The following is a 20,703-nucleotide window of genomic DNA, read 5'->3' as shown; positions in this document are numbered from 1 at the left end:
AATTACTGGTTCAGGTTTTAGCATTCAAGTGAACAAGACTAGAAATGGTTCATATGTTAGAGTCAAAAACTACTGAATTCTGCCGAATTTGTACTGTGTATGGTACATCTGCCCCTGATTTCGAAACCATTTTACCTCGGATACAAGACACGTGTAGTGTGACCAGGAGGTCACGGGTCCGAGCCGTGGAAACAGCCTCTTGCAGAAATGCAGGGTAAGACTGCATACAATAGACCCTTGTGGTTCAGCCTTTCTCCGGACTCCATGCATAGAGGGAGCTTAGTGCATCAAGCTACCCTTTTTTTTACAAGGCTCGTGTAGTGTGATATGTTAAAAGCTCTTGACATAAACAAAGCCGATGCAACCTATTCGAATGGTTGAAGCTATAGATTAGTTAGAAAGCATCATTGTCCCTAAGGTTTTGGTTCAGCGGTAAGGATGCAACACATGATATATGAGTTACGCGCTTGTTATAGGTTTGAGCCTTGTCCGGATAAAGCCTGGTATTCAAGTTTGGGAGGAAGATAAAGGGGCGGACCCTACTTTTAACCAATAAAAAAAAGTCTAAGTCCTAAACTTTGCTTGTACATGTATACCCATGGTAGGTCAACATCAAGTGGCAAGAAAAAACATATATGTGCTGCTTCGAATCTTTAGTGTAGCTTTAGCAACATTAAGGTAAAAGGGTATGAAGACGATTGTAGGTGGCTTTTTAAGTCCGCCGTCAAATTCCAGGGCTCAACCTTAGATAGGCGGTGGAAATTATCAAGTTGGAGTACGGTAGGGGCAGAGGGAATTTTCGGTGGAGCAGTGAAATGCATAGTGATCGAAAAGAACACCAACGGTAAAAGCACTCTATTGGGTCGACACTGACATTGAAAAACGGAAGTTAGGGGAGCAAAGGGGCTTACGATCAAATCCTAGGGAAGGCAAAAAAACTATATTTTTTTCTCATCTTTCTTGGTAGATAGGATTATGGAATGTTTGTGCTAGTAAAGATTAATAGGTACTCGGTGAAATTAGTCGAAGTTGCGCTAATTGGTTGGGACACCACAATTACTCAATCATTGTAGTAAATACCTTTTCAGCTTCTTTAAGGGCTACTTTTGGGGCCTTTTGCATTTTGTACTATACATTACTCACTGTTTTGATTACACCATCTTTTTAGTTTGAAAATAATCAAATTCCAAATGCATTATGTATCTACTTTTCTTAGCACTTGGTTCTTCCTCCAATTATCTCATTGCAGAATCAATGAGTAAGAAACTTGTCAACTCCAAAACCATATTGATTTTGAACAATCTGAAACAATCAACTGAAGCACCATTCTTTGAACTAGAAAGACTACCATTTTTGATTTTACATTTCTCTTTCTCTGGAAGGGAACAACAGTAAAATTATCTTTGTGTGATCTATATGTTATAGGTTCGAGCTATAGAATCAACCACTGAAGTTTGCATCAGAGTAGGTTGCCTACATCATACCCCCTTGGGGTGCGGCCCGTTCCTAGACCCCATCAGAGTAGGCTGCTTATATCAAATCCCCTTGGGGTGTGACCCTTCTTCGAACCCTGCATAAACGCGAGATTTCGTGCATCGAGTTACACTTTTACATTTCTCTTTATTATGATAATAGGTGTATTTGATATGAAGGAAAACATTTTCCGAACAATGTTTTCTAATTTTCCTATATTTGGTTTGCTTAATGTTTTGGAAAACATTTTACTCGTGAACTCGTTAAAATGTTTTCCTTGTCAAAAGAAGAAAACATTCTCCAAAAAAAAAATTCAACATTTTCCACCCTATTTCCCATCCCCACCAACCCCATCAACCCACCTCATCCATCCCACCCCCAAACCACCCCTACCCCACTCCCAACCACCCTAACCCCTACTCTCACCCCACTTACACCAACCTTACTCACCACCCACCCTAAATAGAAATATTGTTAAGAGTATTTTCTTTTTATGTTGTAAATAGAGCAATTTTCTTTTATTTCAATAAAATGAGTATATTTTTTTCATGATGCAGAAAAAATATTTTCTTTTATTTCAATAAAATAAGTATTTTCTTTTTATGAGGTAGAAAAAGTATTTTCTTTCATTTCAACAAAAAAAGGTACTTTCTTTTCGTGACGTAAAAAAAATATTATCTTTCATTTTAACATAACGAATATTTTCTTTTCATGATGTAGAAAAAGTATTTTCTTTCCTTTCAATAAACTAAGTGTTTTCTTTTCCTGATGTAAAAAAAATATTTTCTTTCATTTTTACAAAAAGAGTAGTTTCTTTTCACGGTATAGAAAAAATATTTTCTTTCATTTTAACAAAATGAATACTTTCTTTTCATGATGTAGAAAAGTATTTTCTTTCGTTTCAACAAATTGGGTATTTTCTTTTCATGATGTATATAAACTATTTTCTTTCATTCAACATAATGAGTAATTTCTTTCATGTTGTGGAAAAGATACTTACTTTTTCAACAAAAAAAATATTTTTTTTTGTTATCGAGCTCAAATTTCAACGTTGTTAGTGTGTGAAAAAGTAAAATAGCATATTAGTTCCTTTGAGTTTGTGTGAATTTTGAAAAGAATAATTAAATTGTTGAAGAAAATAAAGTCCCGGAAGAAGGAGGTCCCGGGGGAGAGGGGTAATAGGAAACATGAGAATTTTGGGGAAGGTGGGTTGAGGAAAGTGACATAAAAAATTATTTTTTCCTAAAAATATTTTATTACTCTCTAACCAAACACTAAAAGATAAATTCCGAAAAAGTTTTTCACTTACCAACCAAACAAGGTTTTCCGTGAAAAATATTTGTCTTCGTACCAAACACACACAATATATTGTATCGTTTTAACAGTATATATTTAAAAGTTTAAAGAGACGAACATTTCTATTAAAGTAGCAAGTTGTACTCACATTTCCTCTCCTCCATAGGTTCAAATTTATGAGAAGCAGCAACATCATAGAAAGTGAGTTAGCTTTCATGATTGTATGTGTTGATTTCTGATGCTATATTCCAAGGTCTTATGGTCCACATTTCTCATAATCTTTCAAAAAGATTGGTCCCAATAAATCAGCATATTAACAAAAGTATTGACAAGAAATATGACTTTAAAATTTTTAAAATTTATTTTTTTATTTGGAAAAATAAAATATCTTGGGCAAAAATATGTGACAACTCTTCTTGAATTGTTAAATTAGTTATCGTTATGTCAGAATTAACAAATATTAAGTCACTTTCATCCCCTGCAACAAAAAGCAAGTGATTGTGCTAGTTCATTTTTTGTATTTGAGTATTCAACCAGTATATATACCAGTATATTCGTTTTAATGAAATTTATTAAATGCTAGTCTAAACTGTAAATATTTTGATGCTATAAAAATCTTGATCAACTTCCATTTGCATTTAATTGGTAGATGTCAATTTGCTACTAAACTTTAGCACTTTTTGTTGAATGAATTGTATATATATTCTTATTCTTGTAATTCATATTTGATCTCCAGAATAATAAATGCACTTCCAATACTAATATTCCTATAACTTCCCATGTTGAATTCTTCTACTCCTTATTCTAATTTACGAGGCATACTTCTCTTTTTAGTCTGTTTAGAACGACTTTTTAAATATATTTAAACAAAATTAATTTTAAACTACTCATTTTACCTTTTTTTTTTGGTTAAGTCATTTTACCTTATGAGATAATTTATGGCTATACAAATGTTTATTGCTACCACCAAAAGTTATGACGGAATAAATAGGATTCCTTCACCCTTAATTAGAGGTTTCGAGTTCGAACTCTAAATATGAAAAAAAGTTGATAGGGATCGTTTTTCATTTTAATAAGCGTTACACAGTGCAAATCAAGATTAGTCGAGCCCAAGAAAGGTATCAAACACAAAACGAGAGGTCTCAAGTTCGAGTCCTGAATATAGAGTCGCCTTGATTAGGGAGAGCTTTATTACTCAATATGGGACTTTTCTGCACGGATCTGGATTTAGTCGGACCTTAATCAGAGGCGGACGCACATGAGAAGTCAAGGGGTTACCGACACCCCGAAACTTCGATAAAAACTCGATATATACTTGTAAATATTTTTAAAAAATAGTCAGATATAAACATAGGTCACCGTACCATCTTTACGAGCAATGATAAATTTATATGAATGTCATGGTGCCCCGCAACCATCGAATTCTGTACGGAACATAGGATGAAAAATAAAAAAGATATTTATGACTTGTATTAAAGCACAAATTTTAGAAAGTGGAAGGGTGTAACTTAGAAATAGGACAAAAGAATAATCATTACTACAAAATAACTCATTTTATTCTTTCTTCATAGGCGTTGCCATATGCACTGCTTTATCTTCTCCTTCTCTGTGTATCTCTCTCCTCCTTCGCCGCCACATATTTTCCTACGCACACTTTGCTTCAATGTCCACTAATTTCCTCGGATCACCACCACCCCTTTTCAAGAATGTAATCTCTTCTTGTAATAAACTCTCCACTTTCACCATAAGAGCTTGTTTACATTCTTGTGAGCCCAAAATTGATGATCATGTCTACAACAACTATGCCAAATACTGCACACCCAATTTCCCAAATCATGTTTCTCGAACACCCATTTCAGAAAAACAGCCAAAAACCACCTTGAACCATACAATTTTGGACAATTTTGCAAAAGATGATGATTTGTGGCTAAAAATGCAAAAAGAGGCAAGGTTAGATATTGAGCAAGAACCCCTTTTGTCAAATTACTATAAAAATTCAATCTTGGTTCATGATTCTATAGAAAGTGCTTTAGCTAATCATCTTTCAATGAAATTAAGCAATTCAAGTATTTCTAGTGAAACTCTATATGATCTTTTCATGGGGGTGCTCACAGAGGATCAAGAATTGATTTTTGATGTTAATGCTGATTTGATAGCTGTAAAAGAAAGAGATCCAGCTTGTATTAGTTATATACATTGTTTCTTGAATTTTAAAGGTTTTTTAGCATGTCAAGCACATAGAATAGCACATAAATTATGGTCTAAAAGGAGAAAGATTTTAGCTTTAGTAATACAAAATAGAGTGTGTGAAGTTTTTGCTGTTGATATTCATCCTGGAGCAAGAATTGGTAGAGGGATATTATTAGATCATGCAACTGGAGTTGTAATTGGTGAGACAGCAATAATAGGAAATAATGTGTCAATTTTGCATAATGTAACATTAGGTGGAACAGGAAAAATGTGTGGTGATAGACATCCAAAAATTGGTGATGGTGTATTAATAGGTGCAGGGACTTGTGTTCTTGGAAATGTTAGAATTGAAAATGGTGCTAAAATTGGAGCTGGTTCTGTTGTGTTAATGGAAGTTCCTGAAAGAACTACTGCTGTTGGAAATCCAGCTAGATTGATTGGTGGGAAAGCAAATCCAATTAAACTTGATAAAATTCCTAGTTTGACTATGGATCATACTTCATATTTATCCGAGTGGTCTGATTATGTAATTTGAAGGGGAGCCCTTGGTGTAGCTTGTAAAGTTGCTGTCATGTGATCAGGAGGTCACGGGTTCGAGCTGTGGAAACAGGTTCTTGCAGAAATGCAGGGTAAGGCTGTGTACAATAGACCCTTGTAGTCCGGCCCTTCCCTAGACCCCGCTCATAGCGGGAGCTTAGTGCACCGGGTTGTCCTTTTTTATCTGATTATGTAATTTAGACGTAGGATTGCTATGTAGTATGTACGGATTTAGAGATCAAATATAATATGTTTCTCTTTATGCCTCGTGAGCCACTTATTCATCTTTGTCATGTTTTTTTCCCTAAGAAGTCGACTGCGTTACATGATTTGGATACTTTAAATAAACTTGAGTATGTATAGGATACACAAGTGCTAAAACCTTTTCTCAAAGATATCTTGCAAAATATTTGGATGTGTTTTCCTAAGGTGAAACTAGTTGGTTGCCTATTTTTCTACGTCCATATAATCTATTAAAGTAAATCGGTATTGAATACATATTAAAAGCAGATCTTGGTCCATGGAATTTCAAGAAGGTAAGTATTCCAAGTGGAACTGGCACTACGAGCAAGTTGTGGAGGTCATTTATAGATCGGAGTAAAAGCTCTGCCACAGTTAGAGGCCAATCCCGACATAGATTTTGAGTACAACCTTCTGTCTTCTCTTCCTTTCTCGTGACGTGTGAAAGGGTTACTATATTCTAAGGAAGAAATTGATCTAAAGTGGCTATGATCCATTTAAGCTTATGTGACATTTATTTTTGGATTTTCTTATTAAATTTTATGTCATATCATATTTATGGTAGGGATTTGAGCCAAAATGACTTTTAAGTGACAATGTGAAAGTTTAGTTACTTTTAAGAGACAAAATAGTTAAGTGACTTTAGTGAAATTGAAACATAATTGAGTGGTCATCAGTGAAATTAACCCCGTAATAGAGAGGTGGAATACTTTTTGCTACTTTGGTAGAGCAAACCACCCTAAAAAAAGGGCGGCTCGGTGTACTAAGCTCTCGCTGTCGCGGGATTCGGAGAAATGCTGGACCACAGGGGTATATTGTACACAGCCTTACCCTGCATTTCTGCAAAAGGCTATTTTCATGGTTTGAACTCGTGTCCAGGAGGTCACATGACAACAATTTTACCAATTACACCAAGACTTCCTTAAGCAAACAACCCTTAAAAGTGAAAAAATCTTAAGTTTCTTTTTCCCCATTGTTTTATAGTGTTTTCATTTGGTAGATTAGTAACTGGTAGAATCCATGTTCTCCTAGGAGAATAGACATTTCCTCCTGTTGATATGTTATACAAGCCCTTATGAAACTCTTTTTATTATTTGCAAATGTTCATAAAGTGCTACCTCATTAAGATTGAGCTTCCATATTGTTTTTGCTACAATTTATTGTTGGAATTTGGAGGGGATATGCACATGGCAAAGAAATTAAATAGGTGATAGTTATAAGTTATGGCTAGTCATTTTTGCATAGTGCATGTTTTTATCAAAAGTCAACTTCATTATTTGTCTTGTGGTATTAGTAACTTTCAGTTTGTTAAAATAATTTTATAGAAAAAAGATGTATTTACTAAATTAACCTTAATTAATTAGTACCTTGATACATTGGAATATATAAATAAGTGCAAATTTTGGAAAAATAAAATTAATTCCTTCTTGATTATGTAAATGAATACTTATTTAGAACTAAAATAAAAAGGCAAAATGATCACTTGTTATGGGCCAGAGGAAATATTAATCTGATTTCAAGATAAGTCAAAAGGACTAAGTTATTATTTTGGGGAGAGGGACATCCATGTTCATCTTTTCTTTAAACACCGGTTCTTTCAACAAAAGTTACACCTAAAATTTAGTGAAGTGAACTCCAAGCCTTGGTTATTACTTGTGATGACCCAAGGGGTCATTTTATGAATTAAGACTCTGTTCTAGGTTTATTAGCCATAAAAAAGACTAATTTTAAATACCTCGATTTGCGTGCGCAGTTCGGGCATGAAACCGTAAAGCTTTTATATGAAAATGTAAGAAATAATAATTTTTATAATTTAAGTTTGGTTGTAGTTGACTTTGGTCAACATTTTGAGTAAACGGATCCGAATCGGTGTTCCAACGACCCCTAAGGTCGGCAGTAAAATATGAGACTTGCGCGTGTGCCCGAAATTTAATTCCGAAGCCCCAAGCCTTAGAAATCAATTTTTAAAAGAAATTATTTTGTTAAATTATTAATGAAGTAAAGAAAAGAATTAATGTTTGAAACCATTGGTATTGGGCCCGTATTTTTGTTCCGGAGCTCGATACAGATTTGTTATGATATTTAAGTCTTATTTGTGAAATTTGGTGAGAATCGGAGTTGATTTGACGTGATTCGGACGTCCGGTTGAGAAATAGTGAAATTTAAGTGTTCTTGAGAAAAATTATGAGTTTTGAGGTTAAATTCATTGTTTTAGATGTTATTTTCATGATTTGATCGCACGAGCAAGTCCGTACGATATTTTTAGACTTACGTGCATGTTTGATTTGAAGCCTCGAGGGCTCGGGTGAGTTTCGGGTAGGCTTTGGGATGTTTTTAACTTGTAAAAAAAACCTGCTGTCATAACAGTTTCTGATGCACTGGTGCTCCACGCTTTTTCTTCAAAAAAAAAATAAAAAAAAAATCATAGAATCCAACTCGGGCGGCAGCCATTTTTTTCATATTTTCGAACTAAAAAGACCTAAAGGCGATTTTCTTCACAAGTTCATCCCCAAAGTGTTGGTAAACAATCCAAAACTCTTCTTTTTCGATTACCCAATGTTTTTCATCACTTTTCAGTCAAAAATCAAAAAAATTCATGGCAAAAATTAGGGGTTTGGGTAGAATTAGAGAATTTTATAAAAATTAAATTTTGACCTCGAATTGGGGTCGGATTTCGAAACTAATTGCATACTCGGGCTCGAGTATGAATGGGTAGACGGAATTTGGTCCGAACCCCGAGTTTGGACCAAGCAGGCTCGAGGTCGGTTTTTTTACTTTTTTTGAGAAAACGTAGGAAAATCATATTTTTCAGAAAAGTTAGTTCCAGCAATAATTAATGATATTAAGTTAATTATGATTAGATTCGAGTGTATTTGAGGTGAATTCAAAAGGAAAAGCTATAATTGAGCAGTGAGTGGCCTGCGAATTTGAGATAAGTGCTTGATTTAACCTTGACATGAGGGAATAGGAATCCCCAACCTAATTGCTATGTGAATTTGCATGTGCGTGGTGTATAGGCGAGGTGGCGAGTATATATGCACCACCAAATTATCTATTAAACATGATCCCTTCCCCGTTTCCAATTTAATTGATCCTTGGCTTAATTGTTTAATGATCATTGATGTCTATATTCTTACTTGGTTTCGTTAAATTGTTGTTAAGTATTGTTTCAAGTATTTTGAAAGTGTTGGTTGTTCATTTGGCTTCATTGTGATAAATAAAAGGGTGAGCTAGTTGACAGTGTCTTAATATATATTACGGTTGGTTTATTTGTGAAATGACAAATGATGAAGCTATGAGTGATACGGTTTACTGTTTACAATTGTTGAGGCAAAAATATTGTGAAAGGCATTGATTTGAAAGTTGTGAAATCTTTATAAATAAAAGTGATAGGATTGTCTAGTGGGAGCAGGTTGCACGCCGCAACAAGGAGTGATAAGGGTGGACAGGTGGGATCGGGTTACACGCCGCAACAGAAGAAATAAGAGTGATATTTGTATATAGGGAGGAGGAATAAAGGTGGACAGGTGGGAGCGGGTTGCACGCCGCAACAAGGAGCGATAAGGGAGAATATTTATGACTTATTTATTTTTGAATACAAGGAATGGAAATCTCTCTATTTTACTCTATTGTTTATCTCATATTTTACACCTACGGTTACTTTGAAAGCGAAATTTGAAATGCGAAAGCTTATGTGAGAATTTGGTTATAGCTGAGACCTGGCAAGAGGTCGCTGAGTTATTTCATTTATTGCTATAGTTTATTATTTTTGTTTAGTTTAGAATTTCTTTCTTGCTTTATTATTTATATGTTGTTACAGGTTATATTATAATTGCCCCGCCGTAGCCTCGTCACTACTTCGTCGAGGTTAGGCTCGACACTTACTCAGTACATGGGGTCGGTTGTACTGATACTATACTCTGCACTCTTTTGTACAGATCTAGGTACCGTCTAGCACTAGAGACTTTAGTAGCTGTCATTCATCACTCGGTGATACGAGGTAGATTTGCTGGCGTCCGCAGAATTCCTGGAGTTTTCTCTTAGTTTTATAGAGACTGTTTATTTTAATACATTATTTCTTTCAGCTCATTATATGTAGTATTCTTAGAAGTTCGTGAATTGTGACACCAGACCCTGGAGTAGTCTTAGAGTTATATATTTAGTTCGTGGCTTGGTTTATTTATTCGTTTATTATTTTATTCATGAAATTATTTATAGAAACTATCAGATTTAGTTATTTTTAAATTATCTTATTGTGTTTTAATAATTATTCAAAGGGAAATGGCTAATCAATTTCTAACATTGGCTTGTCTAATAAGTGTGGTGTTAGGCGCCATCACGTCCCTAAGGTTGGGAATTTGGGTCGTGACATTAGTGCAATCTCAATAGCTTTACATTGTAAAAATAGTATGGGCTAGTCAGTTTTTGAACTGGTCATTTAAAAATAGTCAGTGTTTGCAACGTCATTGAAAAATAGTCACTATTTTGCTGCAACACGGAAAGTTCCAGCATAATATACTGGAGATCGGTGCACCTGCGTATGAACTTCCAGCATATTATGCTGGAACTCCAACACGCGAAAAATTTCAGTATAATATACTGGAGATTGGAGCACCGGTATATTATACTGGAACTATACTGGAGTTCCAGTATATTATACTGGATATTGGAGTATTTTTTTGAATTTTGAACAGTGTTTTCCTTCAGACTTATCTTTACATAAAAAGTAGTTACATTTCGATTACTTTTGAAATTGTATAGCATTTCTGATTTTTATGTGCTTATGCACCAAATTCTACTTGGCGAAAGACGCTGAAAATCTCTATGATGCTTGTCCTACTGATATTACGCGCAAGAACATCTTCATTAGTGGTCATCCATGCAGCAGACATCATTGCTTCTGATTTCAAAAGCTCGCTTTTGAAAACTTAAATCGTTAGGAAGAACACACTTTTCATAACTTAATTACATGTCTTAGTACTACCCTCGCGAGCTTAATTCTCTTCCACATGTCAAGCACGTAAAAATTTATGGTTTGTTCTGATATCATGTTAAAGTGGATGACCATATCATTTAAAAGTTTAAACTGCTAGTGAAAGTTACTACTGCAGAATTTGCAAGACTTATAGCCTATTTGCCAAGCTTCTTTTGAGGCAAAAGCGCTTTTTTGAGTCAAAAGTATTTTTTTCTAAAATTAAGGTGTTTGGCCAAGCTTTTGAAAGGAAAAAAAGTGTTTTTGAGGAGAACCAGAAATAGTATTGGAGAAGCAGAAAAAAGTAGTTTCTCTCCAAAAGCACTTTTTTGAAAAACACTTTTGAGAAACATAAATTTAGAAGCAGCTTTTTAAAGCTTAACCAAACACTAATTGCTAATCAGAAGTGCTTTTCAAATTAATTAGTCAAACACAAAATGTTTCTCACCAAAAGTATTTTTGAGAAAAAACACTAGGGGTGTACAAAGGAAACCGAAAAACCGTACCAAACCGATAACCCAAGTCAAACTGAGAAAAAAAAACCGACTATGGTTTGGTTTGATTTGGTTTGGTATTAGAAAAAAATCCGACCATAATTGGTTTGGTTTGGTTTTAACTAAAAAAAGTCAAACCGAAACCAAATTAACCAACCCGACATTACATGTATACAAATTTTAAAATATTTTATACATAAAAATAGTAATTGTAATGTAATTTATAAATATTTTTAACCTTTTTCATAGTTCTCTATTTTAATGTATTATTTCAAGCTTTGACTTAGAACTTTTGAATGGTCAAATATGTTTTATAGCCCATAAAAGTTAGTGATTCAAATAAATTCCAAAGCAAAATCAAATCAATAAAAATGCTAACAAAAAAAAATTCAATTCAATACTAGGAATGACAATAGTATTGGATATTTATTTTCTTAGTTTTTCATTACTTTAGATAGTGAAAATACATAACTTACTTTTAATATTATTTAGTCATGTAATTAATACTTCGTACTTATTAGTCGTACTTATTTAACATGATTTAGTACTTTTAGATTATTTATTAATTAGCAATATTTATTTATACGATTTGTTGACTATTTTAGTATAATCATGACTCATCTCACAATATTTTGTATTATTTTATTGGGTAACATCTTATATGGTTTTACCTTACTAGGACCTAAGAAATATTAGACCACAAATTATAAAATTAATGCTATGAAGATTTTGTCGAAAAAAACTCGAAAAACCCGAGAAAAACCCGAGAAAACCAAAAAATCCGAGAAAACCCGAGATTGAAAAACTCGACTTTTGTTGGTTTGGTTTGGTTTGGTTAATAGATTTAAAAATCCAAGACAATTGGTTTGGTTTGGTGATTGGAAAACCCGAACCAACCCGGTCCATGTACACCCTGTGAACGTTACTGAGTTAAAACAAAATTCAGGAAACTGTTAGAAGAATAAAGAAATATATAAAATAGTAAAGAATCAGAAATATTCCGAGTCCACAATTTTCTTGTGCGTCCTTAAGGAATTTTAACCCCCTCACACGTTGCCAAGGTAATGGATTAAATCCTCCCAGGATAAAACGGAATAAACCTTCCTGCAACAGTGGCAATACAAACTGCAGGATACCAATGAACTCAAAGAATGGAGCAAAATCACACTTACGAATTTGAGAGAGAGAGACTGCGAATTAGGATGCAGTATATTCAGAAAGAAAGAAGTTCTAGAGTCTTTTTCGTATATGGAAGATGCAGCTTTGCCTCAGAATTTATAGGCAAATATCAGAAGAGGTGTCTGGAAAGGTGCCTTCTCAGAAAATACGCGGCCAGAGAGCTTCTCTGAATCTGACTGCCGCGATTCTACCGCGGTCGCGGCAGAACCGCGGCCAGCGAGGCCCTCTGAACGTTCAGCAGTGATTTGGCATTTAATTAATTATTAAATAATTAAATAAATTTTGTCCAAAAATAATCTTATCGATCCAAAGCCGAAGCCGAAGCCGAGCAACGACAACGGCGCGAGGGTTCATTCTCTTCAACTCCTTTTAAGAGCTTTAAGAAGTGAATCTATATATAAGCACATAAATGTGATTGTCCCTCACCAATGAGGGACAAAGTGCAAGACAAAAGGTCACTTCTTCAAATTTTCATTTTCCCTCCATTTTATTTCCCTCCATTTCCAATTCAGACTTCTTCTCTTTTAAAGCCCAATGGCTTAAAGTCCAACACACCTCTAAAAAACACTTTTCAAAATAAGCTGATTTTTGGAGTTTGGTCAAACGGGCTATTAATCTTTGGGGTTATCAGTGGCAAGGACTGCTTTAGAGATCGAATGATGTTTGTTATTAAAGGAATTGTGATTGCTGGATTCATAGACACAAAAAGCAAATTGTTCCAAAAAACACTAAGGGAAGGTATTTTTTTATACGAGGTACTGTTTTGTTACTTCGACCGACTTTAGTAAATATTTAAAACCCAACAATAAATTCATTCATAGTTTTTCTTTAAATTTCAAGTTCTTTACAATTCAATTTCGGATTTAATCAAATGATGTTTGTCCGACAAGCATTTGTTAATTTACTCGCAATCACACTGACCTCCGTTGCAGGTACTCCACTTATCGTTCTCTCTTATACTCTAGTAGCAATACATACAGGTAAACAACACTTGTGCAAATGCAAATCCTGAGGTATAAATTGCTACATTTGATAGAATTTAAAGCTAAAATAGTTCGATTACTGAATGATATGAAGTTGCTGACAGCTAAAAACTAGTATGTGTGAGCTTTCAGTATATGTAGGGTAAGGCTGCGTACGATAAACCATTGTGGTCCGACCCTTTCCAGGACCCGCGCATAGCGGGAGCTTAGTGTACCAGACTGCTCTTTTGTGAGCTGCCAGTATGAAGAAGCTCCTTTTCTCTGGTCTTTGTTACATTTGATTTGTTGTATAGTAGTTATAACTCCTTGAATCGGGGGTCTATCAGAAATAACATCTCTACCATTGAGGTAGGAGTAAAGTTTGCGTATACACTACATTTTCCAGATCCCACTTGTGAGATTATATTAAATTTTTTGTTGTTATTGTTGTTGTTGTATAGTAGTAGTTATAACACATTTCACATGATTGATGACACCTGTGTAACCATGTTTTGAAATGATATGTTAAAAAAACATATCACTTGAAAAGGATGTGACTTTTCATGAAAGCATGGTTTGTTAAAATGACTATTCATAAAAATGTGTCTTCCTTGGTCTATAAATAGTAAAGACATATTGTTTTCTAAGTTGTAGAGTTTGCTATAAATCTCTACCACAAATATACCTTGCATACCTTGATATCTTGGTGATGTTTGAAAGTTTTAGATGGTCTTCTTTATGCAGTTTTTCACCTCAATCACTTACTGCTACTCCAATTTCAAGAAATTCCCCAATTTTACTATCCAATAATGGTAAATTTTGAGTTATATGTAACTGTTTTCTATTCATTAGGATAAATGTTTTTTTTCCATATTAAATTATGTTCAATGAGCACGATTCTTGCATTTGGGCATTTTTACAACGTAGAACACGACAATCCTCTGGCCAGTGACGTGTTCTAAAAAGAATGACACATTTGAGCTAGAAAGCTTCTGCTACAATTTTCTAGCTATACATTTGGTAGGCATAGGTTGCACCATATAGGAGCCACATGCAAATGTTGACATTTGAATTGGGTGGAGGGGGAAATGTGGCTAAAAATTTTTATAACGGTGGTGTTCGGGTTACCTAGCGCGCACCTCGACTGTTTCAGGTACCTGGTAATTTTACCTACTGAGGATTAGGTAGATGAGAAGAATTTTTATTACGGTGGTGCTCAGGCCAAGTAGTGTGCACCTCGACTGTTCCAGGTGCTTGGTTATTCTACCCACTAAAGATTAGGTAGATGAGAAGAATTTTTATTACGGTGGTGCTCGGACTAAAGATTAGGATTTTTATAACAGTGGGGCTCGAGCCAAGGGGAATGGAGAGTTTTTGTTCAGGCAGAGCCGTATAGAGTAAAATAGGCATTTAATAAAGCAGAACCTATGTACTTGTATGCAATCAGTATACTCGAGGAAGCATTTGGACAAGATGATGTATGGTAGGTGTTAAGATGACCCCGGTGCACTAAGCTCTCGTTATGCGCGAGGTTTGGGAAAGGGCCGGACCAAAAGGGTCTATTATATGCAGTATTACCCTGCATTTTCGCAAGAGGCTGTTTTCACGGCTCAAACCCGTGACCTCCTGGTTACATGCCAACAACTTTACCAGCTACACCAAGGCTCAACTGTTGACACTTTTATCGACCGTATGGTCCATTTTAATTCAATTTTCTTGCTATTTTATTGAGCTTGAATGCAATTTATTTATTGAATTGGTGGTTTAACAGAGGATTACAGAGATTGCTGGAGTGGTTTGACCCCAAGCCAATTCCGGTGAGTTTTCTACTATGTATAATTCAAGTTTCTTAAAATTCAGGCATTTCTTTGATTTGATTGTTGAAATACATTGGATACAATCTGGTCTCCGCCTACTGGATTAATTATCTTCTCATCATTTCTAATTTTGGCTGTTTTTTTCCCTTTGTGGTGGAGATTCAACTTTGATTATAGTTTGGAAGCTGAGATTGACAAGAGACTTGAGGAATTTACAATTACTCCATTTGTTCCTATTTATACGACGCTCTTTCCTATTTAGCTATTCCAAAAAAGACATTCTTTTATATTTGGAAACTCTTTAACTTTGAACTTTTATTTTGCCGTTAATGACATGCTCTTCAAGTCATAGAATGACATATTTAAGGCCATAAGTTTAAGGAATTCAAATATGGACTCATACGTCGTTACCGCCATGATCATGGAGTACACCACCATCATCTGGAAACCTTGAAGCGTTTTAGTATGAATTGCTTGGAGGATAGCTTGTATCTAGTTGCACAATTTTGGATACAAAAGGATTAATTTGTGAAACAGCCCTTTCACTTCGCCAGTTATTGTTATTTTTCTTCTATCCCAGACCCCGCTTGTGGGAATACACTGGAATGTTGTTGTTGCCAGTTGAAGTTGTAGTTTCATACAACAAGGCTGATTTCATTGGTTATGATTTTGCAATAGTGTCACAAACAATGTTATTCTTATTAACAACAATATTGAAAGAGTTTGGTTATGTTCATCAATTGTTGTTGTTTTGAGAAGTGAGAACTGCATTACTTTTCCTTCTTTTTTTACCCTTATTTTTTCAAGAGCACAATTTTGCTTGTTCAAGTAGACAAAGAACGAGGGTTGCAATAGGTTAACAATAAACATGTAAAATAGATTTCATCAAGAGCACAATTTTGCTGGTTCTCTCAATTGTGGCATCGCCTTCATCATCCCTCAGACAGGTTGATGAGCTTTTTGGACAATTAAATATGAGCGAACTCCAAAAGCATCATACCATCTGTAAAGGCTCGTGCCTATGCCTTTGAACAAACTGAAAGGTCTGTCTTCAACGCCTTTTGTGGTTTGAATTGCCAATCAATTATTTCGACTACGAGTCACCAAAAGAATGAATGATCACTAGAGGGGGAAAGCGATAGAAATTGGTTTCCTGGGAGGACAGAATGTTCGAGTAGATAAAGAAATGAGGGTTGCAATAGGTTAATAATAAACATGCACATATATTTCATCAATAGCACAATTACATTAGTTTTTGAACACTTAAGATATTTCTTTTCTTTATTTTAGGGTTTTTGGTTGAGTGTAATGAAGTATTTCTTGTTAGTCATCGCAAGCAACCAATTTCTTTTATCCTAATAGTCATCCACATAATCGCTTAAACAAAAAATAATCAGGAAATAAACATAATATATGTATAATTAATATATGATATATGTGTAATCGTGTATAATCAGTGCATAATCTATATATACGGGGTAGAAAAAATAAATAGTGAAACTCATGGCTATTACTGTAAAGAGGCTAAATTAAAGCACATCGCATTAAAAAGGCCTGGTTTTATAGCCGCCGGCCCACTTCTCAAAAGTTAAGAGTTAGGGTTAGGGTTTCAGATTTTATGATAAATAAAGCTGCAATTTGCAATCCTTCAACCTCAATAACTCTGTCTCTCGTTTTCATTTCTCTCCAGAAAGTTCATAGGTTTTTTAAATTTCAGATTTTTATGGCTTTCTGCAATTGAAATAACTGGTTTATCTCTTCTACTACTCTCTGTGATTAAATGGACGCTACATTCGTTTAAGATTTTTTATTTTTAAAAAAAAAATCACTTTTTTTTGGAATTTTGGAAACTGAGAGTGTATTTTACAGTTGGGAAATGATGATAATATATCGATATATCAGAGGTTCAGTAATCTGAGCTCTGCTGAATAAATTGTTTTGCACGTCAGTCTGATCCCAACTGTGAAATCTTCTGATCCATTAATTTTTCTCACTAGTTTAAACTATAGTTTGTATTGCTAAAATTAAACAGATTTGTTAAATCTGATATGGTCTATTTTTTCTTGTCCAAAATTAGTTAAACGAATTTAATAATTAAGTACATATTTACTGGTTTTGAAAATGTGATCTACTTTGGCCTGTACATCATCATTTGTATCCTAACTGAATAAAAGCTTGGACTGGGCGTGTGTATGGTTTCTTAAAGATACATTTTTTTTTTAATTTTTGTTGTATATATATGGCTTGAGGATTGCCAAGAACTGACTAATTTTACATTTGTTGTCTTCCTCCCAAAGTTTTTCTAGGAGCTCAAACGAGTGGCTTTTATGGGTGTGTCCGGCAGTGTCCGGAGCCAGAATTTTCACCAAGTCAATACATAAAAAAATAGTTATACATGTAGTAAATATACATAAAACAGAAATTTATCTAGCAATACAATATAATTTCCAGGCGAAGGGTGTCGAAGTAGATGGGAGAATGTTTTCTTGAAAAATATTTTTTTGAAAAATAAGTGGTTTTCATACTTTGTTTCGGTAGAAGAAAATATTTCTTAAAAATGCTCTTATATAATTTAGATATGTTATGAATAGTTTGTACATTGAATACTACATTAGATGTCCATGTTGTGAATAATTTAAAGATTAAATTTTCTACTTTATGTCCATCATCTTTACTTTTTATGCATATAAAAAGTTATGTAATTGCAATGGAAAAATACAACAAAGTGAAAGAAGAAAACACTTCTCCCTTCTTTCTATAACACGTTATCAGCACGAAGCTCTAATTTTATTCTTAACTCCCGCTAAGTTGAGCCATATTTTATTAAGGTATTTATCATTATAATCATCTTATTTATGGCAGTACATATCATATGTTTACTGTTTGCAGATTACTTGTGCGTTTGGGCATCTTAAATAGTTTAAGTACATTACAGTGATTAAATAACTATTTTCTTCCGTCCTCAACTCTTAGAGGACCTCAAAGTTATCAAATTAGTTATGCACTAATGTCATGGATTCCCTGGATCAAAACATATCTTTAAGGCATTTTGAAGAACTGTGAGAAATGAATTGACAAGCAATAATTTTTTAATTACTTTATATTTATTGAAACATATAAATAATGTTAGTCACGTTCAATTCTATTAACACATATATATCAATAATATAAAGTGAAATGAAACAAGTATGTAATTTCTACTTTATGGCAAGAAAAAAATGAAACAGTAGATTGTTAACATGATATAGCTCTATTTTCATTTCTTTTAACTTAATCGTTTTGTTTTCATTAATTGTTTATTATTATAATTATTTCTCTAACTTATTCATCTTTTATGATAGTTTTTACTATGTCAAATTTATCAAAACTTGAATTTGTGGCATTTGACATCACCGGAAGGAACTATTTATCATGAGTTCTTGATGCTGAAATTCATCTTGACGCTAAAGGTCTTGAAAATACTATTATACAAGGAAATGAAGCATCAAATCAGGATAAAGCGAAGACCATGATTTTCCTTCGTCATCATTTACATGAAGGTTAAAAACTGAATATTTAACCGTAAAAGATCCACTTGAATTATGGATTAATGTGAAGGATCGATATGACCACCTAAAACTTATTGTATTACCGAAAGTTTGGTATGAGTGGATACATTTAAGGTTGCAAGACTTTAAAACTGTAAGTGAGTATAATTCTGTTATCTTTAAAGTAAGTTCTCTATTAAAATTATGTGGAGACACTATCACAAATGAGGACTTATTGGAAAAAATATTTTCTACTTTTCACGCTTCAAATGTGGTGCTACAACAACAATACCGTGAAAAAGTTTTAAGAAATATTCTGAGTTAATCACATGACTACTTGTGGCTGAGCAGAATAATACTCTATTAATGAAAAATCATGAAGCTCGTCCCACCGGGTCAGCTCCATTTCCAGAAGTGAATGTTGTAGCAACATATGATAAGTTTGAAAGAAAACAAAATAATTACCGTGGTCGTGGACATGGTCTTAAACGTGGACGTGGCAGGGGGCGAAACAATCATCGTCATTATGGTGGAAATAAATTAGAGAACAATAAGGGTTCCCAAATTAATCATTCAAAAGGTAAGCTAGTATGTGTCACCAATGTGGTATGAGAGGTCATTAGACACGCATTTGTCGTACGCCAGAATATTTTGTCAAACTTTATCAAGCCTCCCTCAAGAAAAAAGAAAATAATGTGGAGGCACACTTGACCTTTCAAAATAATGATGATGAAGCAGGTCCCTCAAATAAATATGATTCTAAGGCACATCTTGCATATAAAGATGATGATTTTGAAGGCCTAACAAATATTACTCATTTAGAAGTTGGAGACTTCTTTGAGGATATTGACTGAAGAACTAATCATCTTACTGGGGAATGAAGCTATAAAAGTTGTTATTTTTATGTTTGCAACTAGTTTATTTTTCTTGAGTGTATTTTCCTAATGCATCATGTGTTGCTAGTTTCTACATTCCTAATGTATTTCTTAATGTTTTTTTCCGCTTGTCTTTCATATTTCTTATGATGTATTATTTTTTTTATGAAGAATATAAAAATTCCCCAGTCTTCAGTTGGACTCAAGATTAATAAAGATGATATATGTCTTTTGGATAGTGCTACAACACACACTATATTAAAAGATAAGAGATATTTCTCTTATTTGGTAATGAAAGAAGCGAATGTTAATACAATATCCGGTAGTACAAGATTAATTGAAGGTTCTGGAAGAGCCAATTTATTATTACTAGGAGTAACAAATTTGGCTATTGATGAAACACTATATTGTAATAAATCTCAAAGAAATTTATTAAGTTTAAAAGATATTCGCCAAAATGGCTATCATATTGAGACTACAAATGATGAAAAGATTGAAAATCTTTATATTACTACAATAATGTCCGGTAAGAAATATGTGCTTGAAATGTTACCTGCTCTTTCTCCGACTTATACAATACAAGTATTAGTAGGATTGAAACGCATGCTATAGTAAACGAGAAGTTTACTAATCAAGATGATTTTATTATTTGGCATGACCGGTTGGGTCATCCTAGTTCTAATATGATGCGTAAAATAATTGAGAATTCACATGGAAATGCAATGAAGAATCAGAAGATTCTTCAATTTAAGGAATTCTCTTGTGCTGCATGTTCTCAAGAAAAATTAATTATTAGATCATCAACTATTAAAGTTAGGATGGAATCCCCTGCATTTATGGAACGTATACAATGTGACATATGTGGGCACATTCACCCTCCATGTGGACCATTCAAATGTTATATGGTTTTGGTAGATGCATCTACAAGATGGTCACATGTGTGCTTACTATCAACTCGCAATATGGCATTTGCGAGATTGTTGGCTCAAATAATAAAGCTAAGAGCACAATTTCCAGATTATGCAATTAAGACAATTCGTCTTGATAATGCTGGTGAGTTTACATCCCAAGCCTTTAATGATTATTGTATTTCAACTGGGATAACAATTGAGCATCCGGTTGCTCATGTTCATACACAAAA

At 34.0% G+C, this 20,703-nt stretch overlaps 1 protein-coding gene, 1 long non-coding RNA gene and 1 other non-coding gene across 3 annotated transcripts; all 3 read left to right on the top strand.

The window, feature by feature from the left end:
- The first annotated feature begins 4,308 nt into the window (after positions 1-4,308).
- Positions 4,309-5,758, top strand: LOC104217336 (serine acetyltransferase 1, chloroplastic-like). Its single transcript, XM_009767559.2, has one exon. It carries the CDS (start codon positions 4,433-4,435, stop codon positions 5,492-5,494), a length of 1,062 nt encoding a protein of 353 aa, XP_009765861.2. The 5' UTR covers positions 4,309-4,432; the 3' UTR covers positions 5,495-5,758.
- An 8,256-nt stretch (positions 5,759-14,014) lies between these two features.
- On the top strand, positions 14,015-15,950 carry LOC138874604 (uncharacterized). The gene is made up of 2 exons (XR_011401634.1): positions 14,015-14,155; positions 15,115-15,950. It is a non-coding gene; the product is annotated as an uncharacterized lncRNA (long non-coding RNA).
- A 1,078-nt stretch (positions 15,951-17,028) lies between these two features.
- LOC138876685 (small nucleolar RNA Z122) lies at positions 17,029-17,121 on the top strand. Its single transcript, XR_011402026.1, has one exon. It is a non-coding gene; the product is annotated as a small nucleolar RNA Z122 (small nucleolar RNA).
- The last annotated feature ends 3,582 nt before the right edge of the window (positions 17,122-20,703 follow it).

Source organism: Nicotiana sylvestris, chromosome 8, assembly GCF_000393655.2.
Source record: "Nicotiana sylvestris chromosome 8, ASM39365v2, whole genome shotgun sequence".
In the NCBI taxonomy this organism is placed as follows: domain Eukaryota; kingdom Viridiplantae; phylum Streptophyta; class Magnoliopsida; order Solanales; family Solanaceae; genus Nicotiana; species Nicotiana sylvestris.
This window is presented reverse-complemented; position numbering and strand designations above follow the sequence as displayed.